Source organism: Bombina bombina, chromosome 3 (genome assembly GCF_027579735.1).
Source record: "Bombina bombina isolate aBomBom1 chromosome 3, aBomBom1.pri, whole genome shotgun sequence".
Lineage (NCBI taxonomy): Eukaryota > Metazoa > Chordata > Amphibia > Anura > Bombinatoridae > Bombina > Bombina bombina.
Genome location: NC_069501.1, coordinates 1239283543 through 1239307246, shown reverse-complemented (window position 1 = coordinate 1239307246; position 23704 = coordinate 1239283543). Strand labels below are relative to the sequence as shown.

General features: G+C 38.9%; 1 protein-coding gene across 1 annotated transcript in view; it reads right to left on the bottom strand.

Moving 5' to 3' along the window:
- XRRA1 (X-ray radiation resistance associated 1) overlaps nt 1-23704 on the bottom strand; it is a 201862-nt gene that overhangs the window by 142501 nt on the left and 35657 nt on the right. Inside the window, exon 5 of the mRNA XM_053708752.1 lies at nt 20367-20439. Within this exon, the coding sequence (XP_053564727.1) occupies nt 20367-20439 (73 nt within the window). The remainder of the gene's footprint in view (nt 1-20366; nt 20440-23704) is intronic.

The following is a 23704-nucleotide window of genomic DNA, read 5'->3' as shown; positions in this document are numbered from 1 at the left end:
CCTTTTAAAGTAGCTCATTATCTTACATATATTACAAGGCTTGAACAGGTGCCTTATATTGTTTCAAGGGTAAACTGGTTCTTGACCAATTCCTAGTTTCCTGCTATCCACTGGCTGCCTGCCATGTAATATTTCAAAGCCTGTCATGTTATGCAGCAAATATTTAGTTCATATCCGTATTATAAAAAAAATGGCAAATCACCATCAGCTAGATTACGAGTTATGCACAGTATAGGGAAATTAACGAACGCAACAAAAGTTGCATTATTTAACCGTCTATAGCGCAGCCTTTACAAGTTGAAACAGCCGGCTTGTGCATGCGATATGGTGTTTTTAAGCTTCATACCGCACACAATTCAAGCGCTGTTTTGACGTGCTCGTGAACGCTTTCCCCATAGATATCAATGGGGAGAGCGCGTCAGAAAAAAGTCTAACAGCTGCGATTGTGGAAAGAAAAGTTCCGTAACGCAGCCCATTGATGTCTATAGGGGAAAAAACTACTGTTTAAACCTAATAACCTAACATAAACCCTAAGTCTAAACACCCATAATCTGCCCCCCCACCGACATCGCCGGCGCCACCTAAATAAAACTATTAACCCCTAATCTGCCGCTCCCGATATCGCCGGCACTATACTAAAGTTATTAACCCCTATTCCCCTGCACCCCAACATCGCCCACACTATAATAAATCTATTAACCCCTATTCCGCCGCTCCCCGACATCTCTGCAACTAAATAAAGCTAATAACCCCTAAACCTCTGGCCTCCCACATCACTACCACTAAATAAACGTATTAACCTCTAAACTGCCAGCCCCCCACATTGCAACAACCTAAATTAAACTATATTAACCCCTAAACCTAACCCTAACATAACCCTAACCATAACCCTAACCTTAACGTAACCCTAACACCCCCTAACTTTAACATAATTAACCTTTTAACGACGCATGTCGTACAGGGTACGTCGCACACAACCTGGTCTTTAAAAACCAGCGACGTACCCTGTATGACATTGGGGTTTAAAGCGGCTGGAAGCGATCCTGATCGCTTCCAACCGCTTTCCGGTTATTGCAGTGATGCCTCAACATTGAGGCATCCTGCAATAACACCCCTTGGCCATTCGATGCAGAGAGAGCCACTCTGTGGCCCTCTCTGCACCGGACATCGATGGCCGGTATCGTTGGTGGGTGGGAGCTTATGTTGGAGGCGGGTGGGCAGCCATCGATGGGCCCTATGACGTTGAGGGGGGCGGGATCGTCGGGGTGGGCGCGTGCAAGGGGGCGGGCGCGTGCACGGGTGGAAGTGGGTGGGAACGGTTACACTACAGAAAATGTAAAAAAAAGTAAGAGAGTGGGGTAATATTTTATAAAAAAAAAGCATCTAAGGGATCTGGGAGTGGGTGGGGGTTGATCTTGGGGGGGGGAGAAGCTACACTACAGAAAAAAATAAATAGAAATTAAAACAAAGCTTTTTTTTAGTAAACTGGATACTGGCAGACAGCTGCCAGTACCCAAGATGGCTACCAATAAGGTAGAGGGGGAGGGATAGAGAGCTGTTTGGGGGGGGCAATTGTGGGGTGGGGGAGGGAAGAGAGCTGTTTGGGAGGGATCAGGGTGTGATGTGTCAGGTGGGAGGCTGATCTCTACATTAAAGCCAAAATTAACCATGCACGCTCCCTACAAGCTACCTAATTAACCCCTTCACTGCTGGGCATAATACACATGTGGTGCGCAGCTGCATTTAGCGGCCTTCTAATTACCAAGAAGCAACGCCAAAGCCATATATGTCTGCTATTTCTGAACAAAGGGGATCACAGAGAAGCTTTTACAACCATTTGTGCCATAATTGCACAAGCTGTTTGTAAATAATTTCAGTGAGAAACCTAAAATTGTTAAAAATGTAACGGTTTTTTTCATTTGATCGCATTTGGCGGTGAAATGGTGGCATGAAATATACCAAGATGGGCCTAGATCAATACTTGGGGATGTCTACTACACTACACTAAGGCTAAAATTAACCCTAGAAGCTCCCTACATGCTCCCTAATTAACCCCTTCACTGCTGGGCATAATACACGTGTGGTGCGCAGTGGCATTTAGCGGCCTTCTAATTACCAAAAAGCAACGCCAAAGCCATATATGTCTGCTATTTCTGAACAAAGGGGATCCCAGAGAAGTGTTTACAACCATTTATGCCATAATTGCAAAAGTTGTTTGCAAATAATTTCAGTGAGAAACCTAAAATTTGTGAAAAAAATTGTGAAAAAGTGAACAATTTTTTTTATTTGATCTCATTTGGCGGTGAAATGGTGGCATGAAATTTACCAAAATGGGCCTATATCAATCCTTTGGGATGTCTTCTAAAAAAAATATATATACATGTCACAGGATATTCAGGGTTTCCTGAAAGATATCAGTGTCCCAATGTAACTAGCGCTAATTTTGAAAAAAAGTGGTTTGGAAATAGCAAAGTGTTACTTGTATTTATGGCCCTATAACTTGCAAAGAACATGTAAACATTAAGTATTTCTAAACTCAGGACAAAATTTAGAAACTATTTAGCATGGTTGTTTTTTGGTTGTAGATGTGTAACAGATTTTGGGGGTCAACGTTAGAAAAAGTGTGTTTTTTTCCATTTTTTCCTCATATTTTATAATTTTTTTATAGTAAATTATAAGATATGATGAAAATAATGGTATCATTAGAAATTCCATTTAATGGCGAGAAAAACGGTATATAATATGTGTGGGTACAGTAAATGAGTAAGAGGAAAATTACAGCTAAACACAAACACCGCAGAAATGTAAAAATAGCTCTGGTCCTTAAGGGAAAGAAATTGAAAAATGGCCTTGTCCTTAAGGGGTTAAAATATAGCTAAATTAAACTTACAATTATTAACTAAATAATTACTATTTAAAACTAAATACATACTTACCTGTGAAATAAAACCTAAGCTAGCTACAATATAACTATTAGTTATATTGTAGCTAGCTTAGGTTTTATTTTTATTTCACAGGTAAGTGTGTATTTTATTACAAGAACAGAGACTCCTATTTTGCATAACCTTTCACTTTACTACTCAGACAGCATTTTCAAAGTAAAACATTTGAATATTAACAGAAAAAATATGATAACAAAGAGTATATACTAGAGACCAATGAGAACAGTCCTTTAGTGGTCAGAGATAGCAATGACCAATCAGATGCATCATAGTAACCATATAGTGACTAGAAAGTAGCAAAACCTCCTCTTTTCTCTTTGCTGCTCAGGAGTTAAGTTCAAAATTGTTTATGCATAAAAAAAAATTGTTCCTTTTTAGTATTATTTGTTATATTATTATTGTTATGTTTTATTATTTTACTTCATCTTTTAGTAAATTTATTCAACAATAATTTATTAATTTTTCAATTTTTTATTATTCTGTTATTTATTAGATTTTAGTTTTTCCTCATATTTTGATAAAAAATGTCTGAAGACCCTAAAGAACTTTCAGAAAAGTTTGTTCAAAATTAATTAATAACTCTTTTGAACCTCTAAAACAACAAATGGATCAACTCCAGTCTGTTATCAGTAATTTTAATGAGATTCAAAGTCATGTATACAAAAAGGCTTCAAGCAAGTCTAAACATTTAATTTCTGAGGGAAAGATTTCATCAGAGAGGACATCTAATAAAGATGTCACGTCAGCTTTGTTCTGACATTTCCATACCTGCACATAAATGCAGAAGTGAAAGTCCATCTGGTTCTGATGCTTAATCAGATATAATTGTACCTAAAAGAAATAAAATTTCTCGCAAAAGGAAATTTAGAGTGGATTCTGATTCCTCAGACAATAATAATGATGATAATTTTAAAATGGATATTAAAAATATTGATTCTGATAATTAATCATTTGATTCATATAAATCCAATACTACTTTATTAAATATATATTCAACTTCCTCTGATGATTCCCCCAAACCCAAGAAAAGAAAGAAAGTTTTAAAAAATAAAAAACCTTTTCTGGTTGATAATTTAGGTCTTCCCTATACAGACCCAAATGACCTTCACCATCCTAGATCCTCGCAATGGAGACCCTCAAAGAGAGTTTCTAAGTTTATAGATTTTTACATTAGCAGACCCTTATCTAAAAAGACCAAAAATACTCTCAAAGCTGAGTGTCCTAGGCCAGAGTTACCTCATAACACACACTTGACTCCAGAAATTGATCAGAATCTTTTAAAGTTTATTGGAACAAAAAGATCTAATCTTAGATCAGGTCCTGACAGATTCTTAAAATCCTGTCAGGATAAACTTTTAGATACCCTGGGACCTGTTACGAAATTATTTGAATTATCTGAGAACGCCATTTCAGAGAATTACTTATTGGATCCCATTACTGTAAGAGAATGGTTACAGAGAACAGTTTATTTTTTAGGAGACGCTAATACCTCCTTAGCTTCTCAACGTAGAAGACTAGTCTTACGTTGCATTGACCCTAAGATCACAGACTTTGCCTCCACAGAAATGGGTCCTGAGGCTGATGGCCTTTTGTTTAGTGACTCCGGTCTCAAACAGCTAAGTCTTTATGTTAACACCTTTAATTCTCTAAACAAAATTAAAAACAATACACGAAAGATTTTTTACCAAAATCAACCCCAAAGAGACCGCTTTTCCAGCCACTATTCAGCCTTATCAAGGTCTCATTTCCACAACTCTGCTACACCCTCAACCTCCCACCAAAATTTCTTCCCGTCACGTGCAAGACAAAGATTTTCCAGGGGTTTTAGATCCAGGATCAACAGAAGACCCTTCCAAGGTAAGTTCAATCACCTCTTCTTCCATTCCTTTTTTCCTACAAAAAAATAGGAGGCAGATTAACCTTTTTTCCTTTTAGAATGGCAAAAGATATCTGCAGGTCCATGGGTTTTACAGACTGTCTCAGGCCTTCATTTAGAATTCATAGAAACCCCTTTTCAAAATTCCTTACCCAATCCAATAAAATTTTGTCAAAAAGACCAGTTTCTTTTAGACAAAGAAATCTCAGATCTGATATCAAAAAATGCAGTAGATCCTGCCCACAATTCAAGAAATTCATTCATAAGCAATATGTTTTTAGTTCATAAGAAAGAAGGCAGTTACCGTCCTGTTATAAACTTGAGAGATCTAAATTATTTTCTGGTCTACAATCATTTCAAGATGGAAGGAATTCATCTTCTCAGAGATTGTCTTTACAACAACGACTGGCTAGTAAGATTAGATCTCAAAGATGCCTACCTTACAATTTCAATTCATCTAAAATTCAGAAACTATCTCAGATTCCTTTGGAACGACACTTTATGGCAGTTTACATGTCTTCCTTTTGGTCTTTCTTGTGCCCCTTGGGTCTTTACAAATATATTGAAACCTGTAATAGCTTGGCTTTGACTAAGAGGAATTCGTCTGATTATCTACTTGGACGATATTCTTCTTATCCATCACTCTCCCTCTATCCTACAGGATCATCTTTCTCTTACTATTTCCTTACTTCAAAATTTAGGCTTCATTATCAATTTCAAGAAATCTGCCTTAATTCCATCTCAGAACCTGATTTTCTTAGGCTTCAATATAGATACCATATCTGCCTCTTTATGTCTTCCTTTATACAAAAAAATTCTTATGCTCTTATCAAGAAATGCTTTCCACTTCGTCTTTTAGCCAGAATTATTGGCCTCCTTTCTTCTTCTATCCAGGCAATTTTTCCTGCTCCTCTACATTACAGAGCTCTGCAGAGGTTAAAGATTTTTTACCTCAGGAAAGGTTTTTCCTATCAACATATGATTTACCTATCAGAAGAAGCTATAGAAGAATTAAACTAGTGGCTTATCAACATAGAAGCCTGGAATGGCAAAGCCATTTTTGGAAGCTCACCAGACATAATTATAGAATCAGATGCAAGCAACTCTGGCTGGGGAGCAAGATGTGGTTCCCAAATTTCGGGAGGAAAATGGTCTACTATGGAGAAAAATCTTCATATAAATTGTCGGGAACTTTTGGCAGGAGCATTTGCCATCAAAAGTTTTATCAAACATTCTCATCCTATTACAGTTCTTCTTCGAATGGACAATATATTGGCTGTGCGATATATAAATCATTTAGGTGGGACAACTTCAAAAATGTTATCTATTCTAACCAAAGACTTTATTCATTATTGTTTTTCCCAAAACATATCTATTCAAGCAGACTATCTTCCTGGTCTCAACAATCAAATGGCAGATTGGGGCTCAAGGTATCTCACAGATTTCAGCAATTGGATGTTGAAACCTTCTCTCTTTCAACAAATCCTTCAGATGAGAGGTCCATTTGTAATAGATCTTTTTGCCTCAAGGTTGAATTATCAAATTCTTCCCTTCTACAGTTGGAAACCAGATCTAGAAGCTCTAGCAATAGATGCTTTTCTCCAACAATGGCCTCCTCAAGGAGCATATGCATTTCCTCCATTTTCAATGATCCTTCGAACTCTTCTATTTGTCAAGAGGCATCAGATTTCCCTTCTGATCATGACTCCATTGTGGCCGAATCAAGTTTGGTACCCAAATCTTCTGGAAATGTCTTTCCTCATCCAATTCTTCTTCTCAATATTCCAGATCTTCTTACAGATCCAAACGGAGAATTTCACACTTTAGTGCTTCAAGGCAACCTCCAGCTAGTAGCTTGGATGATTTCAGGGGATCCTGGTCTTGCAATGGACTTTCGGAACACGCTAAACTCCTCCTTCAAGACTCTTGGGCCCCTGGAACTAAAAAGTGTTATTTTTCCGCTTGGACTAAGTGGTCTAGCTGGTGCAGTAACAAACACTTGGATCCCGTTTCAGCACCTTTAAATGAAATAATCAATTATTTATCCTCTCTTTTTATTGATGGTCTTGCTTATAGATCCATTAATGTTGCTAGATCAGCCATTTCAGCTAGTCATAAAATTTTAGATAATCTGCCTATTGGTCAAAATCCTACTATTTGCAGATTATTAAAATCTATTCGTCTTAAAATACCTCCTACTTCTAAATACTCTTCATTTTGGTATGTAAACTTAGTAATATCTTTTTCAAAAATGGCCAGTGAACGATAAATTATCATTAAAACAACTTTCTTTCAAACTTGCAACTCTTTTATGTTTATTGTCTTGTAAAAGAGTTTTAGATGTTCGAGCCATTGATTATAATGCAAAGATGTTTTCCTCTCAAGGCGTAATTTTTACTTTAACACGTAGAACTAAAACTCTTTCTTCTACTATTTTTTATCCCTACTCCTTCGAGCAACCAAAACTATGTATAGTTCTTTGTCTTAAAGAATATGAATCAAGAACTGCTCATCTTAGAACTTCCTCGTCTAAACAACTTTTAATTTCTTTTGTTTCTCCTCACTTACCAGTTTCTTCACCCACTATTAGTAGATGGGTCAAATCTGTGATGACAGAAGCTGGTGTGGATAATGTTTTTACTTCACATTCCATTCGAGGGGCTTCAGCTTCTAAAGCTTTTTCTAAATCTGTTTCTTTACAAGATATTTTAAATGCTGCAGATTGGTCTGATTATAAAACTTTCAGACAATTTTATTTTAAACCAACTAATTCTATTCCTCAACAGTTAGTATTTATTTGTTATTTTATATTTGTTATTTTGCTTTAAACTTGCAAAATAGGAGTCTCTGTTCTTGTAATAAAATTCCGATTATCCTATTTTATGACGGAATAATCTAGATTTTATTAAAGAGACAGTGACGAGTATTTTCCCACCACTGTTTAATATGTTCCCTTCCCTAGGTATATATAATTAAGTCTTTATGTTATTCTAATTACTTTTTATTTATTTTTCAGTTCCAAATCCTTCCTCTACAGGATTTTAAGAGTTCGTCTAAAATTTTGGATTCAACTAACTACTTCCTTCAATCAACTTCTACTGTCTCTTCTAGCAAGTTTTCCTCAGTTTTATCCCGGAAGAGAATTATGTTTTTCCTCAATCAACATTTTGGTTCATCAAAGTTTCTGATTCTTCTATGAATTGTTATTTGTGGACTGTTCCTGTTTTTATCTTTTCGAAATGGTTTATGTTTTCTTCGCTTCAGTGAGAAAAGAGGAGGTTTTGATACTTTATGGTCACTATATGGTTACTATGATGCATCTGATTGGTCATTGCTATCTCTGACCACTGTTCTCATTGGTCTCTAGTATATACTCTTTGTTATCATATTGTTTCTGTTAATATTCAAATGTTTTACTTTGAAAATGCTGTCTGAGTAGTAAAGTGAAAGGTTATGCAAAATACTCGTCTCTGTCTCTTTAATAAAATCTAGATTATTCCGTCATAAAATAGAATAATCGGAATTTATTTTAACTAGGTAAACTAGTTAGTAAATAGTTATTAACTATTTACTAACTACCTAGTTAAAATAAATACAAACTTACCTGTGAAATAAAACCTAAGCTACCTTACACTAAACCCTAACAATACAAAAAATAAGAAACACTAAAATTACAAAAAATAACAAACGAAATTACACAAAACAATAAAAAAATATTCCTATTCTAATACCCTTTAAAAAAAATAAAAAAACACCCCAAAATAAAAAAAATCTTATCTATAATAAACTACCACGGGCCCTTAAAAGGGCCTTTTATAGGGCATTGCCCTAAAGTTAACAGCTCTTTTGCTACAAAACAAAACAAACACCCCATAACAGTATACAAACCTCACCCCCCAAACCCACAAAATAAAAATAAAGTAAAACCTAATCTACCCATTGCCCTGAAAAGGGCATTTGTTTGGACATTGCCCTTAAAAGGGCATTTAGCTCTTTTGCTGCCCAAACCCTAATCTAAAAATAAAAATATATAAAAATATAAAATAACAAACCAATTATAAAATAATAAAAATTATGCCTATTCTAATACCCATTTAAATAAAAGACATCCCAAAATAAAAAACCTAATCTAGAATAAACTACCAATAGCCCTTAAAAGGGCCTTTTGTAGGGCATTGCCCTAAATTAAACAGCTCTTTTAACTGAAACATTTTTTACAAAAACCCCCTAACATAACAAACCCCCACCCCCCACAAACCCACAAAATAAAAAAAAACTATCTAAAAAACCTACCCATTGCCCTGAAAAGGGCATTTGTATGGGCATTGCCCTTAAAAGGGCATTTAGCTCTTTTGCTGCCCAAACCCTAATCTAAAAAAAAACACTAACCCCGGACGATCCACTTACAGTTTTTGAAGTCCCGCTTGAACGATCTTCATCCAGGCGGCCTCTTCTATCTTCATCCAGGCGGCGAAGTCTTTATCCAGACGGCCTCTTCTATCATGATCCAGACGGCATCTTCTATCTTGATCCCGGCGGCGCGGAGCGGGTCCTGAAGACATCCAGAGTGGAGCATCCTCTTCATACGGTAGCCGCTCTCCTTCTATTGGATGATTCATCATCCAATAGAATGAGAGCTGCTTAAATCCTATTGGCTGATTTGAACAGCCAATAGGATTTTAGCAACTATAATTCCTATTGGCTGATTCAAAATTTTCAGCCAATAGGAATGCAAGGGATGTCATCTTGAATTGCTTGGATGAAGATCGTTCAAGCGGGACTTCAAAAACTGTAAGTGGATCGTCGGGGGTTAGTGTTTTTTTAAAGGTTTTTTTGGGTGTTTTTTTTTTTATATTAGGGTTTGGGTAGCAAAATAACTAAATGCCCTTTTAAGGGCAATGCCCATATAAATGCCCTTTTCAGGGCAATGGGTAGATTAGGTTTTTTTTAGAATTAGGATTTTTATTTTAAGGGGTTGGTTGGGTGGTGGGTTTTACTGTTGGGGGGGTCTTTGTATTTTTTTTTCAGGGAAAAGAGCTGATATATTTTGGGGCAATGCCCCACAAAAGGCCCTTTTAAGGGCTATTGGTAGTTTATTGTAGGCTAGGGGCTTTTTTTATTTTGGATGGGCTTTTTTATTTTGGATGGGCTTTTTTATTTTGATAGGGCTATTAGATTAGGTGTAATTCTTTTTTATTTTTGATAATTTTGTTTGTTATTTTTTGTAATTAAGTGTTGGTTATTTTTTGTAATTTAGTCTTTTTTATTTTTTGTAATTAGATAGTTTGTAATTTTTATAGTAGTGTTAAGATTTTTTGAATGTGTATTTTAGTTTTATTTAATTGCGGCTAGATTTAGAGTTTTGCAGCCAAAGGGGTGCGTTAGCTACGCATGTTTTTTTCCCCCCGCACCTGTTAAATAACGCTGGTATTTAGAGTTCTCTGAAGGGCTGCGTTAGGCTCCAAAAAGGGAGCGTAGAGCATAATTTACCGCCACTTCAACTCTCAATACCAGCGTTGCTTACGGTAGCGGCCAGCTTGAAAAACATGCTCGTGCACGATATCCCCATAGGAAACAATGGGGCATTTTGAGCTGCAAAAAAACCTAACACCTGCAAAAAAGCAGCGTTAAGCTCCTAACGCAGCCCCATTGTTTCCTATGGGGAAACACTTCCTAAGTCTGCACCTAACACTCTAACATGAACCCCGAGTCTAAACACCCCTAACCTTACACTTATTAACCCCTAATCTGCCTCCCCCGCTATCGCTGACCCCTGCATATTATTATTAACCCCTAATCTGCCGCTCCATACACCGCCGCCACCTACATTATACCTATGTACCCCTAATCTGCTGCCTCTAACACCGCCGACCCCTATATTATATTTATTAACTTCTAATCTGCCCCCCCAAACGTCGCCGCTACCTTACCTACACTTATTAACCCCTAATCTGCCGACCGGACCTCGCCGGCACTATAATAAATGTATTAACCCCTAAACAGCCTCACTCCCGCCTCGCAAACCCTATAATAAATAGTATTAATCCCTAATCTGCCCTCCCTAACATCTGCGACACCTAACTTCAAGTATTAACCCCTAATCTGCCGACCGGACCTCGCCGCTACTCTAATAAATGTATTAACCCCTAAAGCTAAGTCTAACCCTAACACTAACACCCCCTAAATTAAATATAATTTTAATCTAACAAAATAATTTATTATTAAATAAATTAATCCTATTTAAATTTAAATACTTACCTGTAAAATAAACCCTAATATAGCTACAATATAACGAATAATTATATTGTAGCTATTTTAGGATTTATATTTATTTTACAGGCAACTTTGTATTTATTTTAACTAGGTACAATAGCTATTAAAGAGTTATTAACTATTTAATAGCTACCTAGTTAAAATAATTACAAAATTACCTGTAAAATAAATCCTAACCTAAGTTACAATTAAACCTAACACTACACTATCAATAAATAAATTAAATAAATTAACTACAATTACCTACAATTAAATCAACTAAACTAAATTACAAAAAAAAAAGATTACAAGAATTTTAAACTAATTACACTTACTCTAAGCCCCCTAAAAAAATAACAAAGCCCCCCAAAATAAAAAAATGCCCTACCCTATTCTAAAATAAAAAGTTAACAGCTCTATTACCTTACCAGCCCTTAAAAGGGCTTTTTGCAGGGCATGCCCCAAAGAAATCAGCTCTTTTGCCTGTAAAAAAAACATACAATACCCCCCCAACATTACAACCCACCACCCACATACCCCTACTCTAACCCACCCAAACCCCCCTTAAAAAACCTAACACTAAGCCCCTGAAGATCTCCCTACCTTGTATTCACCCAGCCGGGTATCACCGATCCGTCCAGAAGAGGGTCCGAAGTCTTCATCCTATCTGGCCAGAAGAGGTCCTCCAGAGGGTCGGAAGTCTTCATCCAGGCGGCATCTTCTATCTTCTTCCATCCGGAGCGGAGCGGGTCCATCTTGAAGCAGCCGATGCGGAGCCATCCTTCCTCACCGACGGACTAACAGCCAATCAGATTGAGCTCGCATTCTATTGGCTAATCGGAACAGCCAATAGAATGCAAGCTCAATCTGATTGGCTGATCCAATCAGCCAATCGGATTGAACTTGAATCTGATTGGCTGATTCAATCAGCCAATCAGATTTTTCCTACCTTAATTCCGATTGGCTGATAGAATCCTATCAGCCAATCGGAATTCGAGGGACGCCATCTTGGATGACGTCATTTAAAGGAACCTTCATTCGTCGTTAGTCCGTCGGTGAGGAAGGATGGCTCCGCGTCGGCTGCTTCAAGATGGACCCGCTCCGCTCCGGATGGAAGAAGATAGAAAATGCCGCCTGGATGAAGACTTCCGACCCTCTGGAGGACCTCTTCTGGCCGGATAGGATGAAGACTTCAGACCCTCTTCTGGACGGATCGGTGATACCCGGCTGGGTGAATACAAGGTAGGGAGATCTTCAGTTACCTGGTAACAGTGGTAACCCCAGCAGGACCTTTTCTTATGCAGTGAGAATGGCTGGATGCCGGGATAGGGCTTAGCATTCAGTGCTGCACAGTGCACATCTAAAACAGCACATGGCAATAGCTTGGCATTTCACATGACCCAGGCACGGTCTGGCACAGTTTCTCACAAATAAATATAAGCAGAGAACTTTTGATTGTGACAGTATTAGGACTGACTGTGTGTGTTCCCCATGTCACATCAGCAGTCTGGTATGAACCAAAAAAAAAATTATTTTTTATTTTTGTAAGGATTCTTGGGCCCCTCAACAAAGACTGGGCCCTGGGCAGCTGCCCCTTTTGCCCTGTGTTAAAGATGGCCCTGCTCCCTCATACCAATTGCAGCCGATCTGTGGTTCCAGTGTTCCAGTGTTCCTGTACCTGGGTTTCCTAGTTGTTCCAAGATCTTGACTGAGTCCAATCAGCTGGTTTGCTGTTTAATACCAGCCTGCTTCTACTGGCACAAGAGAGTAATCATCTGATATCCATTGTTAAGATTGATCTACACATGTGGCGCCTCTTTCTTTATTGTTGTTTTGCTACAGAGTCCTATCATCGTGTGTGGTGAAGTTAGAGTGCTGCCTGTTCCATCCTTTGCTTACTGAGGATTTCCATTGACATTTGGACAGAGCCAAAAAAGGACTAAATATATTTGTGAGGACTATATATTCTTTAATTCTCCCTTTTTGGTTTCATAGATTGTGTTATTGATTTTAACCATCTATATATATTCATTTGCTTACTGATTATCGCCTAACACAGGCTGATAGGTTGCCAATAAGTTTACCATTTGGTTAACTCCTAGAGCGCCTCCTATAGGAGTAAGCAGTATAGAGGTGTTTTGGTACACTTGCACTTACTGTCAGACTCCGGTTTGTACATGGGATAGGGGTTAATAATTATTTTTAGTGGTGGCGATGTCGGGAGCGGCAGATTAGGGGTTAATAAATTTAATACAGTATTTGTGATGCAGGAGGGCCTCGGTTTAGGGGTTAACAGGTAGTTTATGGGTGTTTAGTGTACTTTGTAACACTTTAGTTATGAGTTTTATGTTACAGTTTTGTAGCGTAAAACCCATAACTACTGCTTTTAGATGGCATTACGGATCTTGCCGTTTTAGGGTGTTACGCAGGTTTTTTAGCCTTACCGCAAAACTCGTAATGGCAGTGCTATGGGAATACCATGAAAAAAGCTATGGGAATCCCATGAAAAAACATAATTTATGCTTACCTGATAAATTTATTTCTCTTGTAGTGTATCCAGTCCACGGATCATCCATTACTTATGGGATATTAACTCCTCCCCAACAGGAAGTGCAAGAGGATTCACCCAGCAGAGCTGCTATATAGCTCCTCCCCTAACTGCCATTACCAGTCATTCGACCGAAAACATGCAGAGAAAGGAAAACCATAGGGTACAGTGGTGACTGTAGTTTAATGGAAAAATTACCTGCCTTAAAGTGACAGGGCGGGCCGTGGACTGGATACACTACAAGAGAAATAAATTTATCAGGTAAGCATAAATTATGTTTTCTCTTGTTAAGTGTATCCAGTCCACGGATCATCCATTACTTATGGGATACCAATACCAAAGCTAAAGTACACGGATGACGGGAGGGACAGGCAGGCTCTTTATACGGAAGGAACCACTGCCTGAAGAACCTTTCTCCCAAAAACAGCCTCCGAAGAAGCAAAAGTGTCAAATTTGTAAAATTTGGAAAAAGTATGAAGAGAAGACCAAGTTGCAGCCTTGCAAATCTGTTCAACAGAAGCCTCATTCTTAAAGGCCCAAGTGGAAGCCACAGCTCTAGTAGAATGTGCTGTAATTCTTTCAGGAGGCTGCTGTCCAGCAGTCTCATAGGCTAACCGTATTATGCTACGAAGCCAAAAGGAGAGAGAGGTAGCCGAAGCTTTTTGACCTCTCCTCTGACCAGAATAAACGACAAACAGGGAAGACGTTTGTCGAAAATCCTTAGTTGCCTGTAGATAAAATTTCAGGGCACGGACTACATCTAGATTGTGTAGCAGACGTTCCTTTTTCGAAGAAGGATTAGGACACAAAGATGTAACCACAATCTCTTGATTGATATTCCTGTTAGTGACCACCTTAGGTAGGAACCCAGGTTTAGTACGCAGAACTACCTTGTCTGAATGAAAAATCAGATAAGGAGAATCACAATGTAAGGCAGATAACTCAGAGACTCTTCGAGCCGAGGAAATCGCCATTAAAAACAGAACTTTCCAAGATAACAACTTGATATCAATGGAATGAAGGGGTTCAAACGGAACCCCCTGTAAAACATTAAGAACTAAGTTCAAACTCCATGGTGGAGCAACGGTTTTAAACACAGGCTTGATCCTAGCTAAAGCCTGACAAAAAGCTTGAACGTCCGGAACTTCTGACAGACGTTTGTGTAAAAGAATGGACAGAGCTGAAATCTGTCCCTTTAAGGAACTAGCGGATAAACCCTTTTCTAAACCTTCTTGTAGAAAAGACAATATCCTCGGAATCCTAACCTTACTCCATGAGTAACTCTTAGATTCGCACCAATATAAGTATTTGCGCCATATCTTATGGTAAATCTTTCTGGTAACAGGCTTCCTAGCCTGTATTAAGGTATCAATAACTGACTCAGAAAAACCACGTTTTGATAAAATCAAGCGTTCAATTTCCAAGCAGTCAGCTTCAGAGAAATTAGATTTTGATGTTTGAAGGGACCCTGGATCAGAAGGTCCTGTTTCAGAGGTAGCGACCAAGGTGGACAGGATGACATGTCCACTAGATCTGCATACCAAGTCCTGCGTGGCCATGCAGGCGCTATTAGAATCACTGATGCTCTCTCCTGTTTGATTCTGGCAATCAATCGAGGAAGCATCGGGAAGGGTGGAAACACATAAGCCATCCCGAAGGTCCAAGGTGCTGTCAAAGCATCTATCAGAACCGCTCCCGGATCCCTGGATCTGGACCCGTAACGAGGAAGCTTGGCGTTCTGTCGAGACGCCATGAGATCTATCTCTGGTTTGCCCCAACGTCGAAGTATTTGGGCAAAGACCTCCGGATGAAGTTCCCACTCCCCCGGATGAAAAGTCTGACGACTTAAGAAATCCGCCTCCCAGTTCTCCACTCCCGGGATGTGGATTGCTGACAGGTGGCAAGAGTGAGACTCTGCCCAGCGAATTATCTTTGATACTTCCATCATTGCTAGGGAGCTTCTTGTCCCTCCCTGATGGTTGATGTAAGCTACAGTCGTGATGTTGTCCGACTGAAACCTGATGAACCCCCGAGTTGTTAACTGGGGCCAAGCCAGAAGGGCATTGAGAACTGCTCTCAATTCCAGAATGTTTATTGGTAGGAGACTCTCCTCCTGATTCCATTGTCCCTGAGCCTTCAGAGAATTCCAGACAGCGCCCCAACCTAGTAGGCTGGCGTCTGTTGTTACAATTGTCCAGTCCGGCCTGCTGAATGGCATCCCCCTGGACAGATGTGGCCGAGAAAGCCACCATAGAAGAGAATTTCTGGTCTCTTGATCCAGATTCAGAGTAGGGGACAAGTCTGAGTAATCCCCATTCCACTGAATTAGCATGCACAATTGCAGCGGTCTGAGATGTAGACGTGCAAAGGGTACTATGTCCATTGCTGCTACCATTAAGCCGATCACCTCCATGCATTGAGCTACTGACGGGTGTTGAATGTAATGAAGGACACGGCATGCATTTTGAAGCTTTGTTAACCTGTCTTCTGTCAGGTAAATCTTAATTTCTACAGAATCTATAAGAGTCCCCAAGAAGGGAACTCTTGTGAGTGGAAAGAGAGAACTCTTCTTTTCGTTCACCTTCCATCCATGCGACCTTAGAAATGCCAGTACTAACTCTGTATGAGACTTGGCAGTTTGAAAGCTTGTATCAGAATGTCGTCTAGGTACGGAGCTACCGCAATTCCTCGCGGTCTTAGTACCGCCAGAAGAGCACCCAGAACCTTTGTGAAGATTCTCGGAGCCGTAGCCAATCCGAATGGAAGAGCTACAAACTGGTAATGCCTGTCTAGAAAGGCAAACCTTAGATACCGGTAATGATCTTTGTGAATCGGTATGTGAAGGTAAGCATCCTTTAAATCCACTGTGGTCATGTACTGACCCTTTTGGATCATGGGTAAAATTGTCCGAATAGTTTCCATTTTGAACGATGGAACTCTTAGGAATTTGTTTAGGATCTTTAAATCCAAGATTGGCCTGAAAGTTCCCTCTTTTTTGGGAACCACAAACAGATTTGAGTAAAACCCTTGTCCTTGTTCCGACCGCGGAACCGGATGGATCACTCCCATTAATAAAAGATCTTGTACGCAGCGTAGAAACGCCTCTTTCTTTATTTGGTTTGTTGACAACCTTGACAGATGAAATCTCCCTCTTGGGGGAGAGAATTTGAAGTCTAGAAGTTATCCCTGAGATATGATCTCTAACGCCCAGGGATCCTGGACATCTCTTGCCCAAGCCTGGGCGAAGAGAGAAAGTCTGCCCCCCACTAGATCCGTTCCCGGATCGGGGGCCCTCGATTCATGCTGTCTTAGGGGCAGCAGCAGGTTTCCTGGCCTGCTTGCCCTTGTTCCAGGACTGGTTAGGTCTCCAGCCTTGTCTGTAGCGAGCAACAGCTCCTTCCTGTTTTGGTGCAGAGGAAGTTGATGCTGCTCCTGCTTTGAAATTACGAAAGGAACGAAAATTAGACTGTCTAGCCTTAGGTTTGGCTCTGTCTTGAGGCAGGGCATGGCCTTTACCTCCTGTAATGTCAGCGATAATTTCTTTCAACCCGGGCCCGAATAAGGTCTGCCCTTTGAAAGGTATATTAAGCAATTTAGATTTAGAAGTAACGTCAGCTGACCAGGATTTTAGCCACAGTGCTCTGCGTGCCTGAATGGCGAATCCGGAATTCTTAGCCGTAAGTTTAGTTAAATGTACTACGGCATCTGAAATAAATGAGTTAGCTAACTTAAGGGCTTTAAGCTTGTGTGTAATCTCATCTAATGGAGCTGATTCAAGTGTCTCTTCCAGAGACTCAAACCAAAATGCTGCTGCAGCCGTGACAGGCGCAATGCATGCAAGAGGTTGCAATATAAAACCTTGTTGAACAAACATTTTCTTAAGGTAACCCTCTAACTTTTTATCCATTGGATCTGAAAAGGCACAGCTATCCTCCACCGGGATAGTGGTACGCTTAGCTAAAGTAGAAACTGCTCCCTCCACCTTAGGGACCGTTTGCCATAAGTCCCGTGTGGTGGCGTCTATTGGAAACATCTTTCTAAATATCGGAGGGGGTGAGAACGGCACACCGGGTCTATCCCACTCCTTAGTAACAATTTCAGTAAGTCTCTTAGGTATAGGAAAAACGTCAGTACTCGCCGGTACCGCAAAATATTTATCCAACCTACACATTTTCTCTGGTATTGCAACTGTGTTACAATCATTCAGAGCCGCTAACACCTCCCCTAGTAATACACGGAGGTTTTCCAGCTTAAATTTAAAATTTGAAATATCTGAATCCAGTTTGTTTGGATCAGAACCGTCACCCGCAGAATGAAGCTCTCCGTCCTCATGTTCTGCAAATTGTGACGCAGTGTCTGACATGGCCCTAATATTATCAGCGCACTCTGTTCTCACCCCAGAGTGATCACGCTTACCTCTTAGTTCTGGTAATTTAGCCAAAACTTCAGTCATAACAGTAGCCATATCCTGTAATGTGATTTGTAATGGCCGCCCAGATGTACTCGGCGCTACAATATCACGCACCTCCCGAGCGGGAGATGCAGGTACTGACACGTGAGGCGAGTTAGTCGGCATAACTCTCCCCTCGTTGTTTGGTGAAATATGTTCAATTTGTACAGATTGACTTTTATTTAAAGTAGCATCAATACAGTTAGTACATAAATTTCTATTGGGCTCCACTTTGGCTTTAGCACATATAGCACAGATATCTTCCTCTGAATCAGACATGTTTAACACACTAGCAAATAAACTAGCAACTTGGAAATACTTTTCAAGTAATTTACTATAATATGAAAACGTACTGTGCCTATAAGAAGCACAGAAAAAGTTATGACAGTTGAAAATTAATAAACTGAAAAGTTATAGCATCAAATCTTTGTAAAAAACACAATTTTAGCAAAGGATTGCTCCCATTAGCAAAGGATAACTAACCCTGATAGCAAAAAAAAATACAGAAATAAACGTTTTGTTTTTTTATCACAGTCAACTACAATCTCACAGCTCTGCTGTGAGTGATTACCTCCCTCAAAACAAGTTTTGAAGACCCCTGAGTTCTGTAGAGATGAACCGGATCATGCAGGGAAGACAATAAACTTCTGACTGAATTTTTTGATGCGTAGCAAAAGCACCAAAAAAGGCCCCTCCCCCTCACACATAACAGTGAGAGAGATCAGTAAACTGTCATAAATTAAATAAAACGACTGCCAAGTGGAAAAAAATAGTGCCCAAAACATTTTTTCACCCAGTACCTCAGAAAATTAAACGATTTTACATGCCAGCAAAAAACGTTTAACATTAATAAATTGAGTGTTATTAAAAAAGCCTGTTGCTAGTCCCTGCAAATTAGGCTAAAGTTTTATGCATACAGTATAATTCCAGTGAAGTGCCATTCCCCAGAATACTGAAGTGTAAAATATACATACATGACAGCCTGATACCAGTTGCTGCTACTGCATTTAAGGCTGAGTTTACATTATATCGGTATGGCAGAATTTTCTCATCAATTCCATTGTCAGAAAATAATAAGCTGCTACATACCTCTTTGCAGATTAATCTGCCCGCTGTCCCCTGAGCTGAAGTTTACCTCTCCTCAGATGGCCGAGAAACAGCAATATGATCTTAACTACTCCGGCTAAAATCATAGAAAAACTCAGGTAGATTCTTCTTCAAATTCTACCAGAGAAGGAATAACACACTCCGGTGCTATTATAAAATAACAAACTTTTGATTGAAGGTATGAAACTAAGTATAATCACCACAGTCCTCTCACACATCCTATCTATTCGTTGGGTGCAAGAGAATGACTGGTAATGGCAGTTAGGGGAGGAGCTATATAGCAGCTCTGCTGGGTGAATCCTCTTGCACTTCCTGTTGGGGAGGAGTTAATATCCCATAAGTAATGGATGATCCGTGGACTGGATACACTTAACAAGAGAAAACGTCATTTTTACGAGTGCATGACTGACGCTGCATTACAGGCTAAAAGCCTGTGGTACAGCTATACCGACAAGACTTGTAATGGCTGTGATGCTGTTAAAAGACGAACGCACAACTTGTAATATAGCTGCATATGTCTTAAGATAATAACAGAAAAGAAACACAAAACAGTAATTAACAACCCATCTCCTTTTTTTGGCTTCCAGTTAAAGGGATGTGAAACCCAATTTTTTTTCTTTCATGATTCAGATAGAGCATGCAATTTTAAGCGACTTTCTAATTTACTCCTAGGGGCCGATTTTTCATCAGTCTGTACAACATGATCTGCTCAGCAGATCATGTCCAACAGACATCGATGAATGCCGACAGCATACGCTATCTGCATTTATCACAGCACAAGCAGTTCTGGTAAACTGCTTGTGCAATGCCGCCCCCAAATTCGCGGCCAATCATAGTAGGGGGTGTCAATTAGATGATGTCCGCAGCCTCAGAGACTGCAGACTAGTTAAGGAGCAGCAGTCTTAAGACCACTGCTTCATAACTGCTGTTTCCGGCGAGCTCTTCGTTCTCTTGGTATCTTTATTTAAAAAGCGGGAATGTAAGCTCTGGAGCCAGTCCATTTTTGGTTCAGCACCTGGGTAGCGCTTGCTGATTGGTGGCTAAATACCAAGATACCAAAAGAACGAAGAAAAATTGATAATAGGAGTAAATTAGAAAGCTGCTTAAAATAGCGTGCTCTATCTGAATCATGAAAGAATTTTTTTTTATTTATATCCCTTTAATGATGAGTAAAAAAGATACAGTTCTTACCTAGGGTCAGCAGATTTTCTGATGCATTTACGTACGCGACACTATTAAACTGCGTGAAGTCTGCTTCTACAGCCTGTGAGAAAAATGTAACACAAACACAGTTAAACAGTGCATAATTTCTAGAGAAGCATAAGATTAATTGCCCTAATACTCTGGTAACAGTACAGTCTTATAAACTCAGCATATGCAAAATATATTAAGCCCTGGATTATTACAAGAACTATACTACTATAAATATATGCAAGGCCCATATACAGGGTTGGCAGAAGTGAAGTTTATTCAAAGGCAATTGTTTGTGACACAAGGTCTCAATTTAAGGCTAGAGGAAAGGAGATTAAGGGAGATCAAAAACTTTACAGCATGGTGAGAAATCACACAGAAACCTTAGGGCTTTATACTGCAATGTGTGTGTGTCTCTCTCATATCCAGAACCCTGGCGAGGTAACCTGCTCAGAGGCTAAAATTTGCCTCACCATACTGACGAGACATCTTAGATCATCTCATCAAAGCAGAGAGCTTTAGATCATTGGGCCCTTAATCCCCAGCAACGTAAAGTTTTTTTTCACTGCAAGAACAATCTAATTCTGGAACTCTGCCTAAGGAGGTAGGAAATGCCAATTCATTAGATGCATATTAAAAAGGCTTTGATACATTTCTGGCTAGAAACTGAATTCAGGGATATGATTGCTTGTTTTAAATTGGTCTGCTTTCTAATTGTAGGATCTGTATAGGCTGAACTTGAGTGACTATTACAGAAAATGACAGATGGCTTATCTATTTCTTACTTTAGTTATACAGAGCAAACAAATGACAGAATCTTTGAAGTGCTTACAGACAGGTCTTTGCACCTCAGTGTAGCCAGAAGCTTTGTTTTATATCAGCACTGAAATATTCACAAATATAGAATATGATTCAGTAAACTCTCAGTCCTCCTCACCTTTCAAATTAGGACATTTTAGATGTGACAGCAACATTTTAATAAAATACCACAGCAGAGCAAGTGTATGACAGGGAATGTAGCTGAGAGTGTTACCATATGATTCTAACATATGATTTGATCAAGAACCAATCCCAACAACTTTCTTAAAGGGACAGTCTACTTGAAAATTGTTATTGTTTAAAAATATAATCCCTTTATGATTATCTAAGTGTCTAAGCCCCTGCAGACTGCCCCTTATCTCAGCGCTTGTTTTAAGCTTTTTACAATCTTGCATTTTAGCCAATTAGTGCTGGTTCCTGTGAAACCATTATCATTCTACATGGGAGATAGCACAATGTTATCTATTTGGCACACATAAACTAGGACTGTCCGGCTGTTGTGCAAGATTGTAAAAAGCTAGAAAAAAAGGCACTGAGATAATGGGCAGCCTGCAAGGACTTAGAAACAAGCAAACTTATAGGTTACAACTTTCCAATTTGCTTCTATTATTCATTTTGTTTAGTTCTCTTGGTATCTTTTCTTACAGAGTAATCCCAGGTGATCTTAGGAGCGTGCACATGTCTTTATGCATCTGGCAGCAGTGTTTGCAACTATATTTATAGCAATGTTATACATAGTTATAAACACTGCTGACATAGGCCAGGATTACTAGTTGTGTGGTAAATCCATTGCGTACACACTGCGTGCAATGTGGCCGTACCGCTATTTCCATAGCGTGGCCATTACAAGTGTCAATCAAACTTTCTTTTTGCGTGCGTTATGGTGGGGTAACCCGCATACCGCACACAAACCAAGTTCCGACTTGGCGTGCTCGTGCACGTATTCCCCCATAGAGAACAATGGAGAAAAAAAATTGGAAAAAACCTAACACCTGCGATTGTGAAATCACCATTGCATTTTCGCATTCCCCATTAAAGTCTTTAGAAAGAAAGTTATCAAAAAACCTAACACCCTAACATAAATGAGAAAACAAACAGTCTTTGCCGCTACAGCTCCCTGAAAGCTCAGTGCAAGTGAAATGCGGAAGTGGAACGAACCACTGGGCTGATGCTAGAGGGGGTGCACGCTGCGGTAGCCAAACGATCAGACAAACCATGAAAATTTGAAAGGATGCAGCCGCACAACAAAAGAGGCACCAAAAGGGCTGAAAAATAACAACAGCTTTATTGGTTTAAAAAACAAAAGTACATATTAGAAATATCCTGACTAGTTTCGTGCCACACCAGGCACTTAATCATAGGATATTGGACACTGCACAGACTCCCCATTTAAAGGGACCTAATCAGCCTGCAATCAAGTAATTAAAAACATTTGTGATAAATAAAATATATGCATAAGCAGTAAAAATACATCATATTACTAAGAGCAAATATAGCACAAGTACACAGAAAAATGTAAGTACAAAGAAAATGTGTGATAATTGACAGTAAACAGTAAACATTAAACAGTAAACCCTCAGCAAAATGGAACAACATCTTGTGAAAAAATGTCCTCACTTATAAACAGAATTCTATATCATAACCATACATCCAATGCTCATTAAATAAACAAAGGGGTAGTTTTTCATATATATATGTGTATATACATGCATGCATCTCTGAGTATATGCCAACAATTAGTGTGTATAATGATAAAAATGTCATATGCATATCAGAGAACAACCATGCATACAAATGCATATACACATTAACCCCAATACAAAAAATGAGCATTCCAAAAAACATGTATGTGATTTTAAACATTTGCTAAGATGAATATCACTATATTAATATTAAAGGGACAGTCAAGTCCAAAAAAACCTTTCATGTTTCAAATAGGGCATGTAATTTTAAACAATTTTCCAATTTACTTTTATCACCAATTTTGCTTTGTCCTCTTGGTATTCTTAGTTGAAAGCTAAACCTAGGAGGTTCATATGCTAATTTCTTAGACCTTGAAGGCCGCCTCTAATCTAAATGCATTTTGAATTTACCATGGAGACAGCTCTGATTGGCTAAAATGCAAGTCTGTCAAAAGAACTGAAATAAGGGGGCAGTCTGCCGAGGCTTAGATACAAGGTAATTACAGAGGTAAAACAGGTAGAATTATAACTGTGTTGGTTATGCAAAACTGGGGAATTGGTAATTAAGGGATTATCTATCTTTTAAAACAACAAAAATTCTGGTGTTGACTATCCCTTTAATGTCTATACAAAAGACAGAGAAATTCTAGATGACAACCTTATCAAAATCAGTAAGGGCCCTAGTAATGACATTTGTACCCCGGAATAAAGAGAAGGAAAATATTATTATACCATTACATATATTATACCATTACAATTACTAATGGTTTAAAAAAAACAATTCCATACATATAAATGAATATATAAACCAAAAAAGCTAATCTATGAAATAGCTCA